Source organism: Mustela erminea, chromosome 3 (assembly GCF_009829155.1).
Source record: "Mustela erminea isolate mMusErm1 chromosome 3, mMusErm1.Pri, whole genome shotgun sequence".
In the NCBI taxonomy this organism is placed as follows: domain Eukaryota; kingdom Metazoa; phylum Chordata; class Mammalia; order Carnivora; family Mustelidae; genus Mustela; species Mustela erminea.
The window spans coordinates 80203700-80226717 of NC_045616.1; the positions used below are offsets into that span (position 1 = coordinate 80203700).

Here is a 23018-nt window from a genome sequence, read left to right on the forward strand (position 1 = left end):
AAAAAAGTCATGAGGTTCCGCGAATAATGAAAAATAAGACAGAAGAGTTAAGATATAGTTAAGTCAGAGATCTTCACATCTCAGGCTAAATATATTAGTTTCTGTCATTTTTCTTACCAGTCAAACCTTGGGCCCAGGATGTGAAAATCAACAGGTGCTCAAGCAACATCCCCATTCCAGCAAGTCTTATCAGCAACCATGAGAACAGGTCTCTCAAGTTTTGTCATCACTCTTTATTCAGGTGAATAATTAGTCCTTGAAACTGAGGGGAGTAGGTCACAGTGTGTTTGCTGAGTCCCTGAAGACATGCACACACAAATATGTCCCCAGGGAAGAAAAGAAGACAGATGGAGAGCTTTACACAAGGCTAGGCCATGCAGACACACTAAATATGACTACAGTCTAGCAGGGCAGAAGAGTTGTTACAGCCAATGCCTACCCATCTCATCCCTTAGGGCAAACAATATTTATTCTATCAAGACAGTGATCAGAAAAAGCTTTAATATATGATCCATTCATTTCCAATCCGTGGAAGGCTCATGTCATTACCTGCCAATAATGATTATTCCAGGGGAAATGGAGGATATTTTTGCACAGTATTTATTTGCTTTCCTACATTTATTTTTCACACCAAATGAATATATCATGACACACATTTTTTGTAGTTGAAGATTCAACTAGAATCACATCACAGGTGAAAGGGTAGGCTTGTAATTGCCGCCAGATGTCTCTCTTCATGTCCTCTTCAACTTGCCGCCTTCAAAGAGCCACTTCCTATTACAGTTTTAGGACTAGTCTCTAACTAGAATTTTATCCTACTTTCATAGCAATTAAGAAAACAAGATTGTATGAGGGCACAGGATATTACTATACTTAAGCATTTTCAAAATGCAAGTCAGAATTGGTGAATTATGAGACAGAAGAGAATAAAAGGCATCAAGAGTCATCCCATATAATAAGGCTATGTTCTGTTTCTTTCTTTCTTTTTTTTTTTAAGATTTATTTATTTGACAGACAGAGATCACAAGTAGGCAGAGAGGCAGGCAGAGAGAGAGGAGGAAGCAGGCTCCCTGCCGAGCAGAGGGCCCGATGTGGGGCCTGATCCCAGGACCCTGAGACCATGACCAGAGCCGAAGGCAGAGGCTTTAACCCACTGAGCCACCCAGGCGCCCCTACATTTTGTTTCTTAACAATTTTATTTGTCTACACATATGTAGGCTATAACACAAAATTTATTTTTTGCCTCGGATATACAATCAAAAATGTTTAAAAATCAAGGCAAAGAGCTTGGGGTTTGGCATGAGACAGGTCTAAATCTGAATGTTATCACTGCTGGTATTATTACCTAAAGAGTTCCTGCAACGAGATGCTAGCCAATTCTTTTCTCCTCCGACTGCTTACGAAGCCAACGAAAAAAACCTCCTCTCAAATATTAACTCCCCTTACAGTGGCTATTAGAAACTTCTTACTGTCAACCAAACTGCTATTTAAATTATGAAAAGAAAAAAAATTTTACTCATTCAACCTGTATCCATCAATGCTTAGCCTAAACTCCATAAACACAGAAATTAAAATCTATTTCCCTGGCAGTCAGGCCAGGGCTTTTAAATATGAGGAACTCAGTGGGTATCTGAATTATAATGACGGCTAAATGAGTAAGACTAAGTGACCCAATAAGGGACTCTTCTGTGGCAGGCAAGAAACACAGAAATAACAAGGCATAGATCTAGGCCTTCAAGAAAAGAAGCATATGCTTATATATTACTTTATTCATGTTTTCTGCAAATATTTATTCAGAACTTTCTATTTACCAGGCACTTGGTGAGGTACTGCAATTAAAAAGCAACCATATTTTCTCCCTAAAGGGAAAGGGATATTACATAATAATCATATAAACAGCCACAGAATAAAATTTAAGTGTGATGCAGTGTATCAGGGAATAATATAACAAGCCCTAGCATGCATGCAGAACAGAATAAGAAACTACTTGGAAAGCAGCTCCATGAGAAAATTATATTTAGCCTGAGTTTTGGAGGTTAAAACCTAAAACCTATCTTTTTTTTTTTTTTTTTTTTCCTGTGGAGAGCAGCTGAGGAAGAAATAACTGTAGATACTGTCTTGAAGGAAACTTCAGAAAGCCAAAGGGGACTTTAAAAGTTCAAGAATTTCCCAGGTCCAAATTTATCCTCAGGGAGGGACACAGACAATGATGCCATCATCTTTGATATGTCAGCATAAAATGATGAGAAGCTTTCAGCATTGTGGTTATTTTGGATACAGATTCAAGAAGAGAACTTGGGGCACCTGGGTGGCTCAGTCAGTTGGGCGTCTGCCTTCGGCTCAGGTCATGATCCCAGATTCCCGGGATCAAGTCCCACATCGGGCTCTCTCCTCCACGAAATGCCTGCTTCTCCCTCTCCCCCTGCCTGCTGTTCTACCTGCTTGTGCTCTCTCTGTGTCAAGTAAGTAAATAAAATCTTTAAAAAAAAAAAAAAAAGAAGAGAACTTGGTAACAAATTAAGTTTGGGAGGTAGTACAAGGTAAGGGCAAAAGGGGGCATATCACCCTCGACCCACAAGGACGACAAGAAGCCTGGTTCGGTGTTAATGCTTCATTCCCCTTATTTCGTCAACTTCCTTAGCTTATATGCAGCAGGGTGACCAATAAGGGGCCAAGCAATGGGGAGAGCCAATGAGAGTCTTGTTACTATGCTGATTAAATTTGAAACAGCCAATGACTATGTCCTCCTTTAGGCAGGCTTCACCAGAAAGTTCGTTGTTTACTCGCAGTGTATTTTGCTGGCAGTGAGCCAAGCGCCATCTTGTAATGGTGGGGACTTTCCCAGCCGGAGGCGATCCCCGACAGGGGCGGTGAGGGGAACACTTAGATTTTGGCTTAACCAACCTGTTGGAAGGCAGAGAAGCAAAGGGGAGACTGAAGAGAAAAACGTTTGTGGTTAAGTGATCAAAGCAGTAGTACGGGACATATCACATCTGGTGTTCCCATAGGATGTCCAAAGAGTTGAGAAGGCTCTTAATATCTGGTCTAAAGATCCCAAGGGCAGATCTAGGAAATATATACATATCTGGGGATTTTATAAAGATAGAATTTAAATGATGTGAATGAAAGAGTTCACCTAAGGAAAATGAAATTGAGACATGAATAGGGCACAAAGACTTGAAAAACTCCAAGTCTTCACTCATTAGAGGAAGAGGAGTCAATGAGGAGGATGGAGATGATGAGAATGAAGAAGGTATGGGGAAATACAGAGGACTGTGCAGTCATGAAACCCAAGAAAAGAAATTATATTGAGAGATGCCAGGATGGCACAGTAGGTTAAGCATCTGACTCTTGATTTTGGCTCAGGTCATGATCTCCGGGCCTGGGATCCAACCCCGCCTTGGGCTCCACACTCAGTGGGGAGTCTGCTTATCCCTCTCCCTCTGCCTCCCCCCACCCCACGTCCTTCCCTCTCTCTCCCTCTCTCAAATAAATAAACCTAAAAGAAAAGAAATGATATTGAGTGTGATCACGTGTGAAGAATTAGAGGCTATGAGTTCTGAAAAATTGTCCATGGAATTAACTGATTTGAATCAGGGACCAAAACAAGCAAGTTCAGCAGCATAGAGAGGCAAGAGGAAGCTAGGATGGTGAAGGTTGAAGCATAAATGGAAGATGGGGGAACCCATCATACACAGTTTCAACAATGTGTTATGTGTTGCATTCAACCACATTAAAAACACTAGGGCAGCCCAGGAGGAGCAGAAGTTTTCCAATAAGAAACAACATTTGAAGTGAACCTTAAAGACAGAGGAAGAATTCATTCATGCATAACGGTAAAGAAAAACATTCCAGTTAGATGGAACAGCATTATAAATCCTGAAAAAATAACAACAATGAAATTCTAGTGATGGGTAATATTTCTAAGTGTTTACCATGTGCCGAAACTGTTGTAAACACTTTACATGTATTAAGTTCGCATGAACTACAGAGCCAACCTCTTTCTTCCACTCCCATTATCAGCTCTTGGATGGATGAGTGTAAGAGCCCAGCAGTTGGTTTTCCTGCGGCTGTCCTTATCTTCAAGTTTATTCTCTTAAAAAGGTAAAATAACCTTTTACAATGTATGCCGTATCGTGTTATTCCTGTACCACAGCTCTTTCACAGCTTTCCCTTTGCTTCCAAATTAAAGTCCTTACTACAGCCTACACAGCCTTTACCACTCAGACCTCACTGCTTCCTTCACCTCCCTGCCATCCTTGATGGATGTCCTTCCATCACTGTGCTCCAGACAGATTACCCATCGCCCTAGATGTTTGTCAAACAGATCAAGCAAGTTTTTGCCTTTGCCCTTGCTGTTCTCTCTGCCTGGAGTACCTGTTCTTGGATATCTGCATGGTTCAGTTCTTCACTTCCTTCATGTTTCTGTTCAAACGTGACTTAATCAGCAAGGTCTTCTCTGCCAATCTATAACAACTCTCTCCCAATCCTCCAGCACCCTTATCCTTTTTCTCCATAATATTTATCATAATCTGATATGCTTTATAATTATCAGATGACTTTCTTTTTTTTTTTTTTTAAGATTTTATTTATTTGTCAGAGAGAGAGAGGGAGAGAGCGAGCACAGGCAGACGGAATGGCAAGCAGAGGCAGAGGGAGAAGCAGGCTCCCTGCTGAGCAAGGAGCCCGATGCGGGACTCGATCCCAGGACGCTGGGATCATGACCCGAGCCGAAGGCAGCTGCCCAACCAACTGAGCCACCCAGGCGTCCCATCAGATGACTTTCTTATTGCCTGTCTCCCCCAAATAAAATGCAATGGAGGGGCGCCTTGGTGGCTCAGTGGGTTAAAGCCTCTGCCTTCAGCTCGGGTCATGATTCTAGGGTCCTCGGATCGAGCCCCACATCAGGCTCTCTGCTCAGCGGGAGCCTGCTTCCCCCACCCCCTGCCTGCTTCTCTGCCTACTTGTGATCTCTGTCAAATGAATAAATAAAATCTTTTTACAATTTTTTTAAAATTAAAAAATAAAATAAAATAAAATGGAGGCTCCACGAGGGCAGGGACTGCCATTTTTACTCACTGATGTATCTCCAGACATGAGCACAGTTCAAGACTAGGGAAGATCTGAGATTTACCCTACCTGGAAGCTAACAAGTTAGCCTACCACAGTTAGAGGGATGCTGGCAAAAGACACAAGCTGCTGAGACAGAGACAAGGGACTTAATTATTCAATTACAAGAGCCAAAATGCCAATGTCATCTGGTTTCCCAAGCCCCAATTTCTACAGGGTGACAAGAGGAAGACCAAGGGGTACCTACAGAAAAAGTGTACTGTGCTCCACAAGAAGGATGCCATGCTTCTTAAAAATCCCTAATCCATGCCCACCTTACCTTTGCACTGGTGAGAGATACTATCTTTATCTCTTTGCTCCAGAGAGAAACACTATTCCACCTTCCAAGTCCATTTGTTGTACAAACTCTTGAAAAGAGCAACTGAGTCACAGGCAGTCAGTGCTTCTCCTCACAAGATAGGCAGAAACACAAGAGAGAAGGGAGAACCATCTCCCAAATATTGTTCTACACAGGTAGAAACAATATTTGTGCTTGAATGAAAGATAAACACTTTGAGTTAAATGCTATTATTTTTTCAGATCTCAGATGAATAAAGTGAGGCACAGCTCGAATGAACCACCTGTCCAAGAACACAGATCTAGTAAGTGTCTGGCAAGCAGATCTAGCCCCAGAACACACATACACACCTTAGGGACCTAAGCCCTCTCCAACTCTACCCTGTCTCTCGGTCAGCAACACTGGGATTTGTGAATGAGTGACAGAACATAAGAAAAGAGAAGAATAAAAGAGGGAAAAGCTAGGGATGCCTGGGTGGCTCAGTCAGTTAAGCGTCTGCCTTTGGCTCAGGTCATGATCCCAAGGTCCTAGGATCAAGTCCCACATCAGGCTCCTTGCTCAGTGGGGAGCCTGCTTCTCCCTCTGCCTGCTCTTCTCCCTGCTTGTGCGTGCTCTCTTGATCTCTTTCTCTGACAAGTAAATAAATAAAATCTTTAAAAAAGAAAACAGGGAAAAGCTGAATGAAAAGAAGAAATAATAGAAAGCAATTTTTGGATATCCACACCTCTTTATATATCCAGAGCTAAAGAGCACAGGCGACCTTTGAGTTTACCTTATGGATGAGACCACTGGGGCTCCCCACAGTCATAGAGGAAGTTAAGGGGAGAACCAACTAACCAACCACCAGAACTTTTCTGACAGAATCTTGGCCTGGCACATTGCAGGCCTGTGCTGTTTCTTTTACCTTTTTTACGAAAGTGACATTCCTGGAACTTGGGGCCAGGCTATGCTACAGAGTCAATCAATAACCAAAGACCTGTGACAGGGCAGGAGGTGGCGTCTGGAAGGCCAGCCTAACTATATAACCCTTCCCATCCCAGGGTTCTGAAGAGAAGTGGTAAGTTCAATGCAGTTTTCGACTGAGCTCTGAATACCGAACTTTCACCATGAAGGTAACAAGCATCTTTCTTCTTAGTGCTTTGGCCCTGTTGAGTTTATCTGGTAGGTGCCTTTGCATATTTTCTGATTTGAGTAAAACCCTTCTGACGTGTTGCATTACTGATCTCATTACATTCTAGACTTAGAGTCTCGTCTTGGACAGATCTTTTGGTCCCAATGAAATGAAATAATGTCAGGGACCTATTCTAGAGGACTTCTTCAAGACCAGAGGTGCCTTGTTGCTTCTCATAAAACTGACTTAGGAAGAGCTACCACTTTATCTACATCACCTCAGAAATTGTCGGTATCATAATCAAATCTCACCAACGTTTCTTCCTTTAAATGCTATCAAGTTAGTTCCTCTTCTCTTCAATGAGCTCATCCAAAATCACCACCCCTATATAGTGTCAGTAGACTTGTAATTTTCTAGAGAATGCAATACGGCAATTTTAAGCATCTATCTGTAAATTCAAGAAATGTGAATTGGACTAATAATCAGTGTAATCTAACAGAGGGAAAGAGCTCTTTGGGGACTGATGGTGAGATGTCAAAGTAGCTCTATTTTTAACATTACTTACTAAAGACGACTTACATGTAATTGCAAGTAAGTTTTGTGTCAGGAGATCTGGTTGGTGCTGGTGGTAACTGTTTCATAAATTTTCATATAAATTCTCCACATCTTCATCTATAAACTGAGTTAAAGATACTGACACTTCTTACATCACTAATTATAAGACCAAAGGTTTAGTAACCAGTTGCGAGAAGGCAGTGAACATTCAGAAGGTATTTGCTCTGTGCTTGACACATCTCAAGCAGTAAGTAAATGACTTCTATTTTCAAAGAAATGATGAACTTTCATGAAATGGCCAATTGAGATACTTTGATCCTAATCAAACTTCTGCTTCATTTTCTTGAGACTTCAGCAGGCAGGGAGTTATTGGACACCAGTGAGATGTCCTTGAGAGAAGGCAGAAACAAGAAGAGATGGGGTAGGGTGCCTGGGTGGTTCAGTCAGTTGAGCGTCTGACCCTTGAATTAGGCTCAGGTCCTGGTCTTGCCCTGTGTCAGGCTCCGTGTTCAGCAGGATGTCTACTCAAGGATTCTCTCCCTCTCCTTATGTCCATTCCCCTGCTCATGCTCTCTCTCTCTCAAATAAATAAATCTTTAAAAAAAAAAAAAAAAAAGAAGAAGAAGAAGAAGAAAAAGCGGAAGAGTAAGAACATGGTGGGTGAGAGGAGCAGAAGAAGCCAGCAAAGAAGTCATAGTATTCAATGGAAGTGGATGATTCTAAGTAAGAGCAGATCTGGCTTCTCCCACTTAGTACCTGACCCCCTGTGTCTCATTCATGTTTTCTAGGCAACACCAGAGCTGGCTTGGAGGGAAGAGAGGTAAGGAATATTCTGTACTTTTTTTTTTTGTCTGTCAGGCTAGAGCTGTTTGCTCCACTCAAAGCACAGTCAAGCTGTGACATTTCAGTTTCACCTGAAGTCAGGATGGATATGGGGTACTAGTGAGGCTTAACCTGCAAAGTATGGAGAGTAACAGCAGTGCCCCCACAGGGCTTATGCTGAAGGACAAACGCACCAATACCCAGGCAATTTCTACATCGTCATATAATGTTTGCTGTGGAAGCATTCTGAACGTTCTGAGGCTATCTGGTAGGGCAAGGATTTGGGGTGGCACTCTTCTTAACTTCCCTCCAAGGAGCCCTTCCTCCTTTCAGCCAGTTTGACCATGTTGGCATAAAACTCTCCCAACCCCCAAGTTGAGCTCTAATTTTTAATGAGCAAAAGAAAATAATAAACTATGTTCTTCCTCTAGAAAAACATTCTATACCTAATTTTTCTTTTTTTGGTTCTGTGTTTATAAATTTATTAACTGCAGTAAATTTGAAGATCAGAGGAGGAAATGTCCCTTTTCATTTATATCTAGTGAGGAGATAGATGGCAAACCAAAAGGATGAGTGAATAAATTATTACACTAATGATAAGGGTTTTAAGAAATTCTGGTACCATCTGGAACCAAGCCTGGTTAGATCACAGAATGTGCCCCTAAGTGAGATATATTCTGAGCCATGAAGGGTAAGTGAATGTCACCAAATATAACCAATAGATAGGAGTAGCAGGCTGAAGTGGGTATGAGCCAAAGCTCAGGACCTAGACAAAGTGGGTCTGAATCCTGGATCTGGAATTACCAGCTGTGTAGCCTTGGGTGACTTAATCTCTTTGTGCTTCACTGTCTTCATTGGAAGAAGAGTATAATAAAAAATTCAGAGGATAATTGTAAGATTTAAATAAAGTAATAAATAAACGCACTTAGGAAAGTGCCTGACCTATAACAGCCATTCCGTAACTACAAGTTCTTACTGATGTCCAGGAAACAGCCTGTGCAAGGGCTCCCAGGGCAGAAAGCACATGGTGTTGTCACATGATTAAGAGAAGGGCAGTGTGAATGGACCACAGTGTGCAAGGAAGACATGCCCACAGTGTGGCTGACCTGAGAGGAACCATCATTGATCTGCCGTCATCGCAAACTTGAACATGATGTCACTCACCTTATTTAAACCTCATGATGCCACCAGGAGACAGGTGTGGAAGTGATAATATCCTCCCCATTGTGCTGATGAAGTGACCGAGGGTTGGAGACACAAGGAGATTTGCCAGCGTCTCACAGTCTGTAAATGGCAGAGGCATTACATGCAATCAGGCATTCTGATTCCAAACCTTGGCTTCTTCCTTTCAAACACTCAGTATCACTACTGTCACGCCCACAACCATACTTCCATCTTTAAGCTGACCACTCCAAGGAAGTGAAAACCATTTCAGAGATTTCACTATAAACTCAAAGAAAGTTAAATGATGGAAAATAATTCTGTTTAATTCCATTTTTAGGCTAAATGTAACACTGAAACAAATGCATGTACCAAGATCTATGATCCTGTCTGTGGGACTGATGGAGAAACGTATTCTAATGAATGTGTGTTATGTGTTCAAAATAAGTGAGTACAAACTCAAATGTCTTAAAACATAGTTTTAAGCTAGTTGTCTTCAAATTTTCATGTATCTTATCCCTCTAAGTTCCAGTCAATTTACCAATAATATTAATCTTACCATGAGAGAAACAAAACATCTCATCTTTCCAAAAATAATTCTCAATCTCTTCTTCTCATTACATATCTGGTATGATTATCTACAGAGATGTTTATGTGTGTGTGATACGACAGAAAGCAACACTTACTGTGTCAGGCATGGGGCAAGGCATTGAATATTCACAAATCTCTGAGGCAGAGAATACTAAGCTCGTTATAAACATGAAGAAATTGAGACTGAGCTTAAGTAACTTGCAGTGACAGACAGACATGGGTCCAAATCCTTGCTGTTTCAACTGTGCTTTAAAGTCAGACCAAGTATTTGTGAGATACAGAAGAAGCCCAGCATGTTTCAAGTCTCGATTTGGTTACACTCAATGCTAACTGCAACGTAGTCAGTGGAAATAAGAGCAAAGTACTCAGAGAGCACAATATTAAAAAAAACTAATTATGCCTGCTAGGATTTTGAAAAGTTTGGAGGCTTTGTTTAGGATGTAAGGGAGAGAGAGAGACACTCCAATAAAAATATGAACAAAAGGGCGAAAGGTATTAACATAGTGTAAGATAAATGTGTTAAGGAAAAGAGAGTGGAATAAAGTGTTTGAATGGTTCTCTGAATGAATTTTTTCAAAAATCACTTGTATAACAAAATCCCATGCTTTAATAGCAAATCAGTAGATAGTCTAGATTTTTAAAAAGCTAAGACACCCAAAATACCTTTAAAAAATCACAGAGCTGGGCGCCTGGGTGGCCCAGTGGGTTAAGCCCCTGCCTTCGGCTCAGGTCATGATCTCAGGGTCCTGGGGTCAAGCCCCACATGGGGCTCTCTGCTCAGAGGGGAACCTGCTCCCCCCCCCCACCCCGCCTACCTCTCTGCCTACTTGTGATCTCTCTCTCTCTGTGTCAAAGAAATAAAATCTTTAAGAAAAAAAAAAATCACAGGGCCATCTGGCTGGCTCAGTTCCTAGACCATGTGACTTTTTAAAAAAATATATTTTATTTACTTATTTGACAGAGAGAGAGATCACAAGTAGGCAGAGAGGCAGGCAGAGATTGGGGGAGGGAGGGAAGCAGGCTCCCCACTGAGCAGAGAGCCTGATGCGGGGCCATACCCCAGGACCCTGAGATCATGACCTGAGCCGAAGGCAGAGGCTTAACCCACTGGGCCACCCAAGTGCCCCTAGACCATGTGACTCTTGACTGATCTTGCAGTTGTGAGTCTGAGCCCCACGTGGGATGTAGGTACTACTTAAAAATAAAATCTTGAAAAAATCATTCTTGGTGATGGTAATGACTGTGTATACCAAAGCCTCAAAAATGCAAATATGAATTATATAGATCAGGTGACCAAAAACATACTTTTGTAACATTCTCATTTATGGAGATGAGAACCAGCCTCAATGAATCTCATTTTCTGAAGTGATCACAGGTAGATGCTGGGAATCAAATCCATGCCCTCAGAGAAGCAGATCTGCCACAAATTTTCTATTTTCCTCTGCTCCTGAAAACCTAACTTGTGCCCAGCATCATGCTGGTTTCCTCTGCTTTCCTTGTGCTTTTGAGTAAAAGAAAATAGGTCATAAGTTCAAATAAGGCAGCTTCTGGTAACTTGGGACAAGTGCCATCAAATGAGGTGTGAGGAAAGTACTACCAGAGTGAAGGAGAGACAGATTCCTTAGTACTGAAAGGGTCAAGAAAGGATTCATGAAAAGGATGTCATTTAAAGAGGGCTCAGAATTTTGGTAGCACCGCAAAGACATCCCAGGTTAAAGAAAGGTGTAGAATGATCAAAACAAATAAAAGAGATTCCACAAGTAGCCTAGAAAACTCTAAGTTATTCTAAGAACTGATTTAGCATTAAAGACTTTGATTTAGACTCAAATGACTGCACGCATTTCCATTATTCCATAGTATAAATTCCCGATAACATGACCTCTCTTCTGGGTTTACTTTAAATTACGTCAGAAAATCCTGAGTGTTAGCAAGGATTGTTGAAATAGGGCCCCAGGGAGAGAGATTTAATATCCTCAAGTTTTAAGACCCAAATGTTAGGTGTTCTACTTTATGGTGAATTTATTGCTACAATAAAGATTTGTAAAAGGAACTGGAAAACACTTGTTAATTTTCTCATGACCTAGGCTGATGACATAAAGGTGAAACATCGTATTTCCATCCAAGGGGAGGAGAAGCAGTAAAACAGCCTTGAGGTATAGAAAACTTCCAAGTTCCAAAAACAAAAGGCCCAATGCTTAAAATGAAATATTAGGAAAATACGAGCATACAGCTGAGCCACCCCACTCCCTTAGCCTTTAAAACCCACTGTCCTGCTTACTCATTTTATTTTTTCAAAAATATTTAATATGGGAAGAACATTTGAATGCCAGAAAACGTAACTTTTCTCCCTGTATTTCTCAGATAAGAAAACAAGTCTAGGGGCGCTTGGGTGGCTCAGTGAGTTGAATGTCCAACTTGGTTTTGGCTCAGGTCAGGAACTCATGGGTCTTGGGACTGAACCCAAGTTGGGCTCCACACTCAGCAGGGGCATCTGCTTGAAGATCCTCCCCAACTTCCCCTTCTTCCACTCTCTCTCAAATTAATTGATTTAAAAAAGAAAAAGAAAACAGGTCTAGAGAGAAAGTATGGCTTTTCCTAGTGTAAAATACTTACGATGCACCATACCACCTTTCTTTCTACTGTCCATTAGGAGCCTCCCAAAATCCATTGTCAAGTTAACTAGAGCCAGGCTCTGACCCTAGATGTTGGGGTTTTTTTGAGATAGGTGGACAAAGGCTTGCATCTCCTTGAGCATTATGTGCTTGTCAGATATAGTCAGTAAGGACTTTTTTCTCTTTGTGTCTTCTCCGGGAATCTGTACTGGAAAATTCCATTCTATAGGCCAGCACTCTCTAGTAGAACTTTCTGCAAAGATGGAAACGTTCTATCACTCTGTTGTCTAGTATGTAAGCCACTAGCCTTGCCACCAGTGCTTAAAATGTGTCTAGTACAATTAAGAAACTTAATTTTTAATATTATGTAACTTTCACTGATGTGAATTTAAACAGTTAAATAGGGATGGACAACACAGCTATAGAAGGTAAGTCAACCTGTGTACTGTGTTTAGATGTTTGTGCTATGTATGCTAAACAACTCAGACATAAGTATTATGAATGGATAATACCTATGGAATAACAAAACATTAAAAACTCTTAAAATGAAGAATCATCGGGATGCCTGGGTGGCTCAGTCATTAAGCGGCTGCCTTCGGCTCAGGTCATGATCCCAGGGTCCTGGAATTGAGTCCTGCATCAGGCTCCTTGCCCAGCGGGAAGCCTGCTTCTCCCTCTCCCAGCCCCCCTACTTGTGTTCCCTCTCTTGCTGTGTCTCTCTCTGTCAAATACATAAATAAAAAAAAGAAAATCATCAAGGTCCAGATCAATACATGCATAGATATATGGAAGTCAGATGTCCTCAAGAAACAGAGAAATTGAAGAATTTCTATAAACCAGTATATTCAAGGAAGGGATGGTTTAAAAATTAAAGGAGAGTGAGAGTGAGCTCTGTAAACAACCTCATGAGGCACAATTACAGGATTTAGGAATATTTAGCTAACACAACAGAAAACTGGTTTGGGAAAGGTGGTGTCCTGGGGAGCAGAGAAGTTTTTATCTGGAAGGGAGGATGCTCAGACCTGGCAGTTATCAGTTAGGATATAGACATGATTTCCTTCTGTGAGATCCCACAGGTATTAACCCCCAGAGTTTTAAAGCAAAAGATCAGTTGATTAGAACATCCTGTAGTAGCCCAGGCACCAGCTAAGATAGAAACCTTGTGGGTAGAACAAAGAGTAGAAGAAAAAGAAGCAACGATGAATTAGAGATTGACTTCAGAGGTTTACTGTAATCCCATAGTAGATCTGTAAACGTGTAAAGGCAGACATTTTTATTTTCTTTTGTATCCTTATTGCATGTAAGAAATAGTGTCTGTGAATATTTGATGAATTAATGAATAAGTGAATGAATAAATGAATGAAAGGCAGAGAAATGGGAATAAAAATCTGAAACCTTTCTATTTTAAATAAAGCTGATGTTTTTTCATTGTTTTCTTCCCATAGTCACTTTTTTCATCCGCTGTTTAACCTCTTTTACAGGAAGCGTCAGACCCCTGTCTTCATTAAAAAATCTGGACCTTGCTGAAAACCAAGGTTCTAAAATCACCTGTGGTTACCACAATGCCTAGCAGGCCTGACTGTTGAATAAAACGCATCTAAATACTTCCTGTTGTTCCTGAATGCTTTACCCTCAAAGGTATATTTGATTACACTGGGGTCAGGTGACTGAGACAAACTCATTTTTTTGTAAAAAATATAGCCATTCTGAAATCTTGGACAAGGTTTCCGTCATGATGCTTTTTCCTTCCCCATTCCCTTCTTCACATACTGACGACTATCTCAGGAAATGTGATTACAGTTATTGACTGACAGGACAGGACCCAGCTGGTCATGAGGACAATAATCCCATGGAGAATTAAACTAGCATCAGAACAATACTTGGAAAACTCTCAGTCCAGAAACATGTTATCTGCTAGCTTTCGCTGACTGAAATAAATTCTTTAGGGTTTCCTTGGGATTTAATGGAGCATCTGTTGTATGAGGTCTGTGTAGTTGACTTGGCTCCGTATGAGAGCCACCATAACCCTGTAAGGTTATCCTTATCTTGTGAGTCAACTTAGAAAAGTTCAGTAACCTCACTAACAGCACGGGCAAACAAGTTAGCAGAGTGAGGTTTTTGTTCCAGGGTGGACCCAAAAATCTAATGCTTCGTCTAAACCACAATTACCTCAGGTGGATTATTCTTTGCCTACTTCTTCTGTAGAAACGTTAGGTAACTTCCTCATATTAAAAGACCTATGTGCTTAGGGACAGCAAATAAGGTAGAAATAAGAAGTACCTCAGTAGAAAAAGTGTCTGTAATCACTAAAAAAGAGGGGGAAAAGCAGCTTGAATCCTTGAGTCCTTACGGAGAACTAGGTGAGAATGGAGACTTGAAGGGGGCCAAAAAAAACCTGAGCTGTATCAGGTGCATCAAAACCCATCCCAACACAGTTGTCTGACACCTGAGGTTAGGATAATTTCTCGTCATGTTTAGAGTACGCGCGTCTGGAAGCTTAACTCTGACCACTAGAGGATGCTGTGGTCTCCTGAGTGACTCAGCCAAACTGGAGCCTAACAGCTCGCCAGATACCACGTTAACGGAAGGTCTGGATGCAAGATGGCTTCCTGAGTCTCGTCTGGGGATGTTAGAGGACACTTGAAGGGCACCCTTCATACGAAACAATTTAGCCACAGTAAACAGAACTTAAGTCACTGAATGCTAGAAATCATCGTGTCTGCTCTGGACCACTTTACAGGTCTGGAGAGAAGAAGCTGGAAGGTCATAAGAGAAACAATACATGATAAACCCAGTGCCCTCTCTTGTGTTCCCTCTCTCTCTGACCTGTGAAAAGGTAAAGAGAAGCAGCCTGGCCATAGTTTTGGAGCTGCCGACCTGACAGATGCCAAGCCAAGCTCTCCAGCTGATGAGGGAGCAGAAGGCTGGCTGAGGAGAAAGCAAAAGCTGGCACCTTGCACCCCCTCTCCACCCGCTCCCCTCGGTACTATGTGTGACATTCCTCAGGCACCCCTGGCTGCCCTAAAAGAAAAAGAAATAGTTAACTTGCAGAGACCACAATCCTGCAAGACAGGAGTCCCCCTCAGTTTACAAATGTTCCAGTGACTTACAACAAAGCAGCTATCTTATCAATAGGTCAATTTCCAGAGACAAACAACTCAGTTCCTCAAGCCCTGATGTCGCCCTCCCCTCCATAAACAAAACTGAAGAAGGCTGAGGTAGAAGGAAATGTAAATAAAGTTAAATTTCTTCTACACCTAAATCTCACTAACAAGGACGCTTGATAGCAGGTATGTGACATTCCACCAGGAGACTCCCAATTGTCCTCACGTTAGCGCCTCATTAGAGGGAAAGACGGCCTTGGCTTGATAGTAACCAGGCCTTCAATATCCAGAAAGTCTTCTTTACCCCATAGCCCTCCACAACACCCCCTTTGTCCTCACCTATCCAACTCCTGTGTATATCATCAGCCACTCCTCAGGAGAGCGGAGCAGCAGCTCTTTCTGCCCACGGGTCCTGTCCCCATGCTTTAATAAACCACCATTTTGCACCAAAGATGTCTCAAAAATTCTTTCTTGGTCATGGGCTCTGGACCTCAACCCACCCAACCTCCCCTAGGTTCTAGAACTTAATCACAGCCACAAACCAGACAAATAAGCAGGGAAAGGATCAACAACTAAGGTAACTAAAAAGCAAATTCATGAGTCCCAACTCGAGGATCTAATGTTAGTTTTTCTATTGGGTGGGGGGGTTATTTGTTTTGTTTTTGCCCGCCGGTCTGGGTTTGGAAAGGAAGGGAGGAAGGGCATTTGCCCTCCCCTACGGACCAGGCGCCGCAGGCAGACATAAGAGCGTCCTTGGGTGAGAATTCTTACCCTTGCCGGCTTCGGCCAGTTTTCCCAGGATCCGGCCTGCGGGGTGAGCCCGAGGCCCCGCGTTCTCGGCCTGGTCGCCAGACGCGTCCGCCAAGGAAAAGTCGTTTCCCCCCAGCCTCACGGCTGAGTACCTGGGCGAGAGGCCCTTTTCTGTAGGGCGCCTCATAAACGGAGAAGCTTACCTGCCGCGAAAGTTCCCCTGCGGCCGCCGTAACTCAACATTATCTCCGGTGAGGTTCCCGCGCTCCCTCAGCTTCAAGCAGAACTTCCGCCGGAGGCCTCACAGGGAAACCGCTCAGGCCCCGGAACCAGTCAGTCTTGAAAGCCGACCCAGTCCAACCCTGAACTCGTTCTGGTTCCCACGTCAGACCCAGTGCTTCCCTGGACCCAGTTCCGCTTCTAAGTCCGACGGGTCTGACAGGGGACCCAGTCCGGTTTCTAAGTCGGAACCTGTGTGAGCCGGAACGTCGTCCGGCTTTGAAGTCGAACCCAGTCGGCCGGGGAACCCAGTCCGGTTCTCCAAGCCGGAACCAGTGTGACACCAAATGTCATCTGGCTTTGAAGTCGGACCTGTCTGACGGGGGACCCAGTCCGGTTTCTAAGCCAGAACCTGTATAACCCCTGAACATCGTCGGGTTTTTAAGTCGCACCCAGTCTGAAGTGGACCCAGTGGTGTGACCCCGAAGGTCGCCCGGCTTTGAAGTCGGATCCAGTCTGCTGGAGGACCCAATCCGACTTTCTAAGCCGGAACCAGTGTGATCCTGAACGTCGTCCAGTTTTGGAAGTCAAAACCAATCTGTGAGCCTGAACGTCGCCCGGGTTTTGAAGTCACACCCAGTCTGGCGGGGGACCCAGTCCGGTTTTCTAAGCCGGAACATGTGTGAGCCCGAACGTCATCCGGCTTTGAAGTCGGACGCGTCTGATGGGGGACCCCTTCCGGTTTTCAGTCAAGCCCAGTCCGACCGCGGCCAGCTGCTGGGTCCAGAAAGAAAGGGTCCAGTAAAGCCTGAGAGCTTTGCCGTAAAAGCCGAAGAGCGGGGATCCGACGGGGACGTGCCCGACCTCGGGACGTGGCGAGAAGCGCGAGGAGCCACGGGCGCGAGGGGCGCCTGGGCTGCTGCTGGTCGCTCCGCGCTCCGTGGGGTCCCTCTTCTGTCTCCGGGACCAGGAAGAGAGAAACCCGAGGCACGGTACAGACTCCGGAGTTCATGCGGACAAAACCCGCTTCGAGTCGGGTAACTTCCGGTCTGGCAGGTGGAAAGGGCTGGACGGCAGGAAAGACACCTGCCGCCCGAAGGGAGCGGGAACAGAGCCGTCACGTGACCCGACGACTCGCAGGTTGGTCACGGTGAGGTCACTTGCCTTTCGGGTGCGGCCGAGGTCAGGCCGACGACCTAGCGAGGGCCCCTCGGCGGAGTCCCGGTTGCCGGACTGGAGATCCGCTTCGGGGGAGCAGAAGCGGCGCTTCAGGCGTGGTTCGGGGCCGCGGGGCCTAGTGAGCATCAGTGACTCCATTCTGGGCCTCTCGTCTTGCTTTAACGGACCTGTCGGAAGCGTGTGGAGGACGGCGTTCATGTCTGATGGTCACGTTTTTAAAAAGACGTATTTGCAAGCGGGAATATGTGTAGAAGAGAGAGACCACAGGAGTCGAAAGAACTGGAAACTGCGTCCTAGCATACATGGTTGAAGGAGGTGGGAGAAGATGGTCCGAAGAAAGGAGAACGTTCAGGTATCTGGTAGGTTTTTTCAAACCATTCCAGAGAGTTAACACCACGGAAGCAGAGACATCCATCCTTGCCTTGGTCGCTGTGTGATAAGCTGGAGGACAGTAGCATCTGGGAGCTGCTCCATTGATACTCTTGTCGTTACATCAGGGGACGGGGAAAGGTAGGAGCGTGTTCTGGTTGGCCACAAGGGAGAATGTAGACTAACTGAGGATTAAAGCAGGCTGATGAGGGCTCAGTGGGAAAGCGTAGACTAGGATGGTCACGATCAGAGGCCCTGGTTTCTGGTGCTTGGGCTGGAACCCAGCTTTCCCACCGTCAACCGCATGACCTAGGAAAAGCCAGACAATGTCCTCATCTCTGATAACGGGATGAGTAAACAGTTTCCCAACAGTTAGCACCATGTCTGCCATACAGTTAAGTGCTCAAGAATTACCAGCTGTTTGTTGTTACTATTTTTATTGTTACTCGTCTTGTAACACTTAGAACCCACCAAAAAGATCTCCTGGTGCATTAACATTTCCCCCGATAGCAGGAATTTTGCTTCTTAAGGTGCCAGTTCATCGCATTATTAAACTATCAGCGGTTTTATGGAAGAGCTTCTCGGCTGCATACAAGGTGACACTAAAATTTCTTCGTTTTTAACTATAAAAAAATTTTTAGAATTATAAACCACAGCCCTCCGAATAGGAATGGGACTGACTGCAAGTATTATGGATGGAGTTTTATGGACGGGATTTGTGGTCCCTACTGTTAGGTCTCCATCTAGAGGAAACCTAAGAACTGTAGCTCTCTTTAAATGCAAAAGCACAATTACAGATAAACTCCGAGAAGGCCTGGTCACAGGGCCAACAGATTTTTAATAGTTTCCTTTGCTGGTTTCAGAGTATTTGAAATGTGAAGCTATCAGAGGGTAATAGTATATATAAAAAGATTTTTGTCTCATTGGAGAAGTACATGTGATTGAAATGAAACATTAAAAAAAAAACTGTATAAACCTCCTGAGAAATAGGAACATGACTGATACTGTAATTTTATTTCCATTTCTTTGACCCAATTTATCCCCAGAAGCCCTAGTTTAATCCAACTAAGTAAAAATACAATTGATTTGCATAATACAGGAAGTAATTACATAAAAAGGTACAAAGCTCTTACTTTTCAAAGTCTTAGCACTGCCAGCAATTTCCTTTGCTTTTTTTTCCCCATTGTTTAAGTGGTAGCTAACTTTGAGCTCAAAATATGGAATGTATAGATACATTCCTTTTTCAGGAAAAAGGAATAACATAAATCATCTGCTTTTCAACAAATCAGGATTCACTGAAAAGTTCTGAACAAGAAACAAATAAGGCTGGTTGGAGAGCAAAGCAAAAGACAGTTGGGTGGTGTGCCGTTTAAGTTCTTGCCTTTTTTATGTGTCAGTGGGTAACACGTGCTCCTCATAGCATGTGTAGTCATGAATAAGGAGTGTAAAATAAAATTAATACTATTTTTTTGGCTTTTTACTATTCCCTGCTGAAGGAAGTAAAAGAAGTAAGAGGAAGTTGGGGATTAGGAGTCACCAAGGCAAAACTTGCATTAGAAACAGAAAAGTAAACACGAAGAGAAAACAGCAGAATAAGTAAGAAAAACACATTCCTATGGAAGTAGGAGGGGGAAAAGTAGCAAGAGTCATGCATACTATTAAAAAAAAAAATTAGATGTAAATGCCTGAGTAGAAAAAGAATGAGAAGCAGAAAGAGAAAACCTAGTAAGTTTTTATTTTTTAGTTTTTTCAAGATTTTATTAATTTATTTGTCAGGAGAGAGTGAGCACAAGCAGGGGAGCAGCAGGCAGAGGGAGAAGCAGGCTCCCCACTGAGCAGGGAGCCCCATGCAGGGCCCCATCCCAGGACCCCGGGATCATGACCCTCGCGAGAGCTGAAGGCAGCAGCCCAACCGACTGAGCCACCCGGGCTCCCAAATTTAATAAGTTTTATAATGAGTGTGGCTCTGGAAGGCCAGCACCTTATTAGATTTTGAACTGTTCATGTTGAATTTCAGCTTTTTAAATCTTCTTTATGTGCTGAAATGAATTATATGTTTGTTTTTTAAACTTACAACTTTTGAAATAAAAATTTGGGGGAGTTCTGGAGATCTATAAAACCTACAAAAAATGTCTTATTAATAGAAAATAACCCTCAAACGTTAAAGATGTTGCATCAGGTAAAAGTTTAATAAGAATAATAAAGCTCATAGGAACTAACCTGTGTTGAGTAATTCTACATGCCAGTGCCTACATTAAATGCCTCCCATGAATTCATTCTCCCACTGAATCTTCACCATGAACTCTGAGGTCTTCATTTCAGTAATGAGAAAACGGAGATTCTCATGGACTGAAGGTTAGAATTAGTCAAAGTTCGCAGCTCCTTGGCTTCTCTGTCGTGTTTAACTATCCATCTCCCACTACTTGCTCCCCGCTCTCTCTGCCTTCTGTAACAGCACCTATGGTTTTTCCTTCTTTCTAAATTATTACTGCAGGTTTTCTGAATCTGCCATGTTCTCTAGTCATTGCATTACTTTTCTTACTGAATTGTCCTCGTTGTTTTACTTCTCCATGATTCCCATACACACATACACACACAAGCACACATCATTCCCACACACCTCCATTTGTCTTCTAATTGGCTTCTCAGAATGCAGGTATCGCCTTCTCTGAGGACTCTTTCTTAATCCCCTATAACTCCTGTTAAGTGGCCTCTGCTTTTTGCTCCTTTTATGTGCTTGCCAATTTCCAAAATGTCTGAGAACTCTTGCTGCAGAAGCCCTGGGCTCCCCAAAGTTTTCTAACCTTTCCTTCTTTCTTGGATTTCTAGGCATCCCAAACACTCTGAGGTCCGAGGGAGTCACTAAACATGTTTCACAGCCAAACACTGGTTCCCCTTCCCCAGTCCATGCTCACTGGAAAATCTCTGGTATCGAGCTGAGCTACAAAGTGAAGACCAAAGAAATTTTCCATGGATCTTGGGCAATGGAATACTTCCCTAAAGCACACTATGCCTCAGATCCAACCTCCTCAGGAATTGCTGTCACTAAGCCCAGCATTACTTCTGATGTTGTTTAATGTACCTGACTAGATGCTCTGCCTATCCAAGGTTATTCAGCCTCCCTCCCCTCCCAACATACCATGGTCTGTGTCCTCTTTACAGCGCCATCACTTCCTGAACCAGTGAATGCCTCCAAACCACAAAATAGTTACACTTCGGTGAAAAAGCTGTAGTAGCTACACATTATCTACTAAAGAAAGTTCTGATTTAGTTTAGCGGTTTCAAGCTCTCAGGAATATAAAACCACATGTGTTCCTACCTTCATTCTACACACATTTTTTTTTAACCACGATATTGGCTTTCTGCACTTCTTTACAATGTCAGTATTCATGCCTCACTTTCCAGATATGTGGGATCAGTTGATTTGGGTGGAGCTCTCTCCACTTGTCATTTTACTCAGTTGTTAGGTCTCCCATAAATTTTTCCTGCCTTCTCAACTCTTCTCTTCTTTTTTTTTTCTTTTTTAAAAGATTTTATTTTTAAGCAATCTCTACAGGCCGCACATGACTCCTGCTCATAACCGTGAGATCCAAAGCCACATGGTCTACCAACTGAGGCAGCCAGGTGTTCCTCAGACTGTTCTCTTCTAAATTCCTGTAGTACTTTTTGGGTTCCTCTCTTGTTTAACTGTGTACAGTCAACCTTGAAATAGAAGAAAATGTGTTCATGTTTGCTCATTTCCTTTTTTTTTTTTAGGAACGGAGAGTGTGGATGCTCAAGAACAGGGGGAGGGGCAGAGGGAGAGAGATTAGTAAGCAGGCTTCACACCCAACATGTAGCCCAACCTGGGGCTCAGTCTCATGACCCTGAGATCATGACCTCAGCCGAAATCAAAAGTCAGATGCATAACCAACTGAGCTCCCCAGTTGCCCCCGTGTTTGTTCATTTCTTTGTTTTAGTTTCCCAAGGGGAGTAATTGAGTTCATAAGTGTCTTTGTATCCCATATTATGAGACTGATGTACTACCTACTGCACTAACGAGGCATCTTGTATCCTGTATTATACAACCACAAAACATTCTCAGTACACTGGCTCAATAAATAAATAAATATTAATTTTATATGAAGAATCTGAGGGCATTCAACATTTTTTAGAATTTGAGTTTTCTTCTTTCACATTTTGTGACACTCCTGTTTGAAAATTGTAGTGTGGGGAAGAAACTTCCTCAAGCAATTAGACTCAGTGACTAGGCTCCCAAAATTAAACTGACAGGTAACCAATTAACAGGAGAAAAAAAAATCATTCATGTGCATATGGAAGTTAACAAAAGAAACAGGTGGCTCACTAAATCATTAACTTTATATAGACTTGTATGCCCAATTCAATAGAGGAAAGAGAGAGAGCAGTAAAGGCTTCTATGAAAAAAACAAATAGGTTTCTTCAGGAAAGACAAATGGGTTTTTAGGGGAAAAGAGATTTAAAAATTGGCCATGTTTGTCTGTGCAGGTGTGAGTAGTCTGTCGTCTTCAGGACCGTATTTGTATTTATAGTAGTATACTCCTATTCTTCTTCCTCCTACTAGACCTGACTCAAAGAGGGAATTTATGGCAGCCTTATTTCCCAGAAATTGCTGCTTTTTGTCAGATAAGAGAAACTATGAGAAGGTTTATTTCTGTTTCTGTTTCGGTTTTTTTAGATTTATTTATTTGAGAGAAAGAGAGGGCTGGGGGTGGGAGGGGCAGAAGGAAAAGGAGAGAGAGAGTCTCAAGCAGACTCTGTGCTGAGCATGGAGCCTGGCTCAGGTATCCATCTCACAACACTGAGATCATGACCTGAGCTAAAATCAAGAATTGGACACTTAACTGACTGAGCCACATGGGGACCCTTCCTTCTGTTTTCGTTGAATCTCAGATATCTTTAGCTTAAAATATTTATCATGTTTATCATACCAACTCTGGAATTCCTAGTAGGTCCCTAAAATCGAATCTCGTTTTTAAAGAATTTAACTAAATATATTGATTAAGTGGGGTTGTGTTGAAATTTTGAACAGTAGAAACCTAAAAAGAAATAAGACTCCTTATAGGAAAAATAGTGCCTTCATTAATTAGGTGGTTAACTTTTTATTTTCTACTTGATTG

General features: G+C 42.7%; 1 protein-coding gene and 1 long non-coding RNA gene across 2 annotated transcripts in view; one reads left to right on the forward strand and one right to left on the reverse strand.

The window, feature by feature from the left end:
• Positions 1 to 12469, reverse strand: part of LOC116586382 — a 65654-nt gene extending 53185 nt beyond the window's left edge. The window contains exons 1-2 of the long non-coding RNA XR_004284011.1: positions 12261 to 12469; positions 9060 to 9179 (exon numbers count right to left, since the gene is read on the reverse strand). This is a non-coding gene — a long non-coding RNA (uncharacterized LOC116586382). The remainder of the gene's footprint in view (positions 1 to 9059; positions 9180 to 12260) is intronic.
• Positions 6448 to 13865, forward strand: SPINK1 (serine peptidase inhibitor Kazal type 1). Its single transcript, XM_032336246.1, has 4 exons — positions 6448 to 6568; positions 7862 to 7893; positions 9397 to 9503; positions 13741 to 13865. Exons 1-4 carry the CDS (start codon positions 6514 to 6516, stop codon positions 13784 to 13786), a joined length of 240 nt encoding a protein of 79 aa, XP_032192137.1. The 5' UTR covers positions 6448 to 6513; the 3' UTR covers positions 13787 to 13865.
• Positions 13866 to 23018: the final 9153 nt, after the last annotated feature.

What these genes read in the sequence shown, in the direction of transcription:
- SPINK1 (XM_032336246.1), top strand. Translation starts at nt 6,514, where the DNA reads ATGAAGGTAACAAGCATCTTTCTTCTTAGTGCTTTGGCCCTGTTGAGT. An exon ending in CTGGCTTGGAGGGAAGAGAG is followed by an intron (nt 7,894 to 9,396) that starts GTAAGGAATATT and finishes TTCCATTTTTAG; the next exon opens with GCTAAATGTAACACTGAAAC. An exon ending in GTGTTATGTGTTCAAAATAA is followed by an intron (nt 9,504 to 13,740) that starts GTGAGTACAAAC and finishes CCTCTTTTACAG; the next exon opens with GAAGCGTCAGACCCCTGTCT.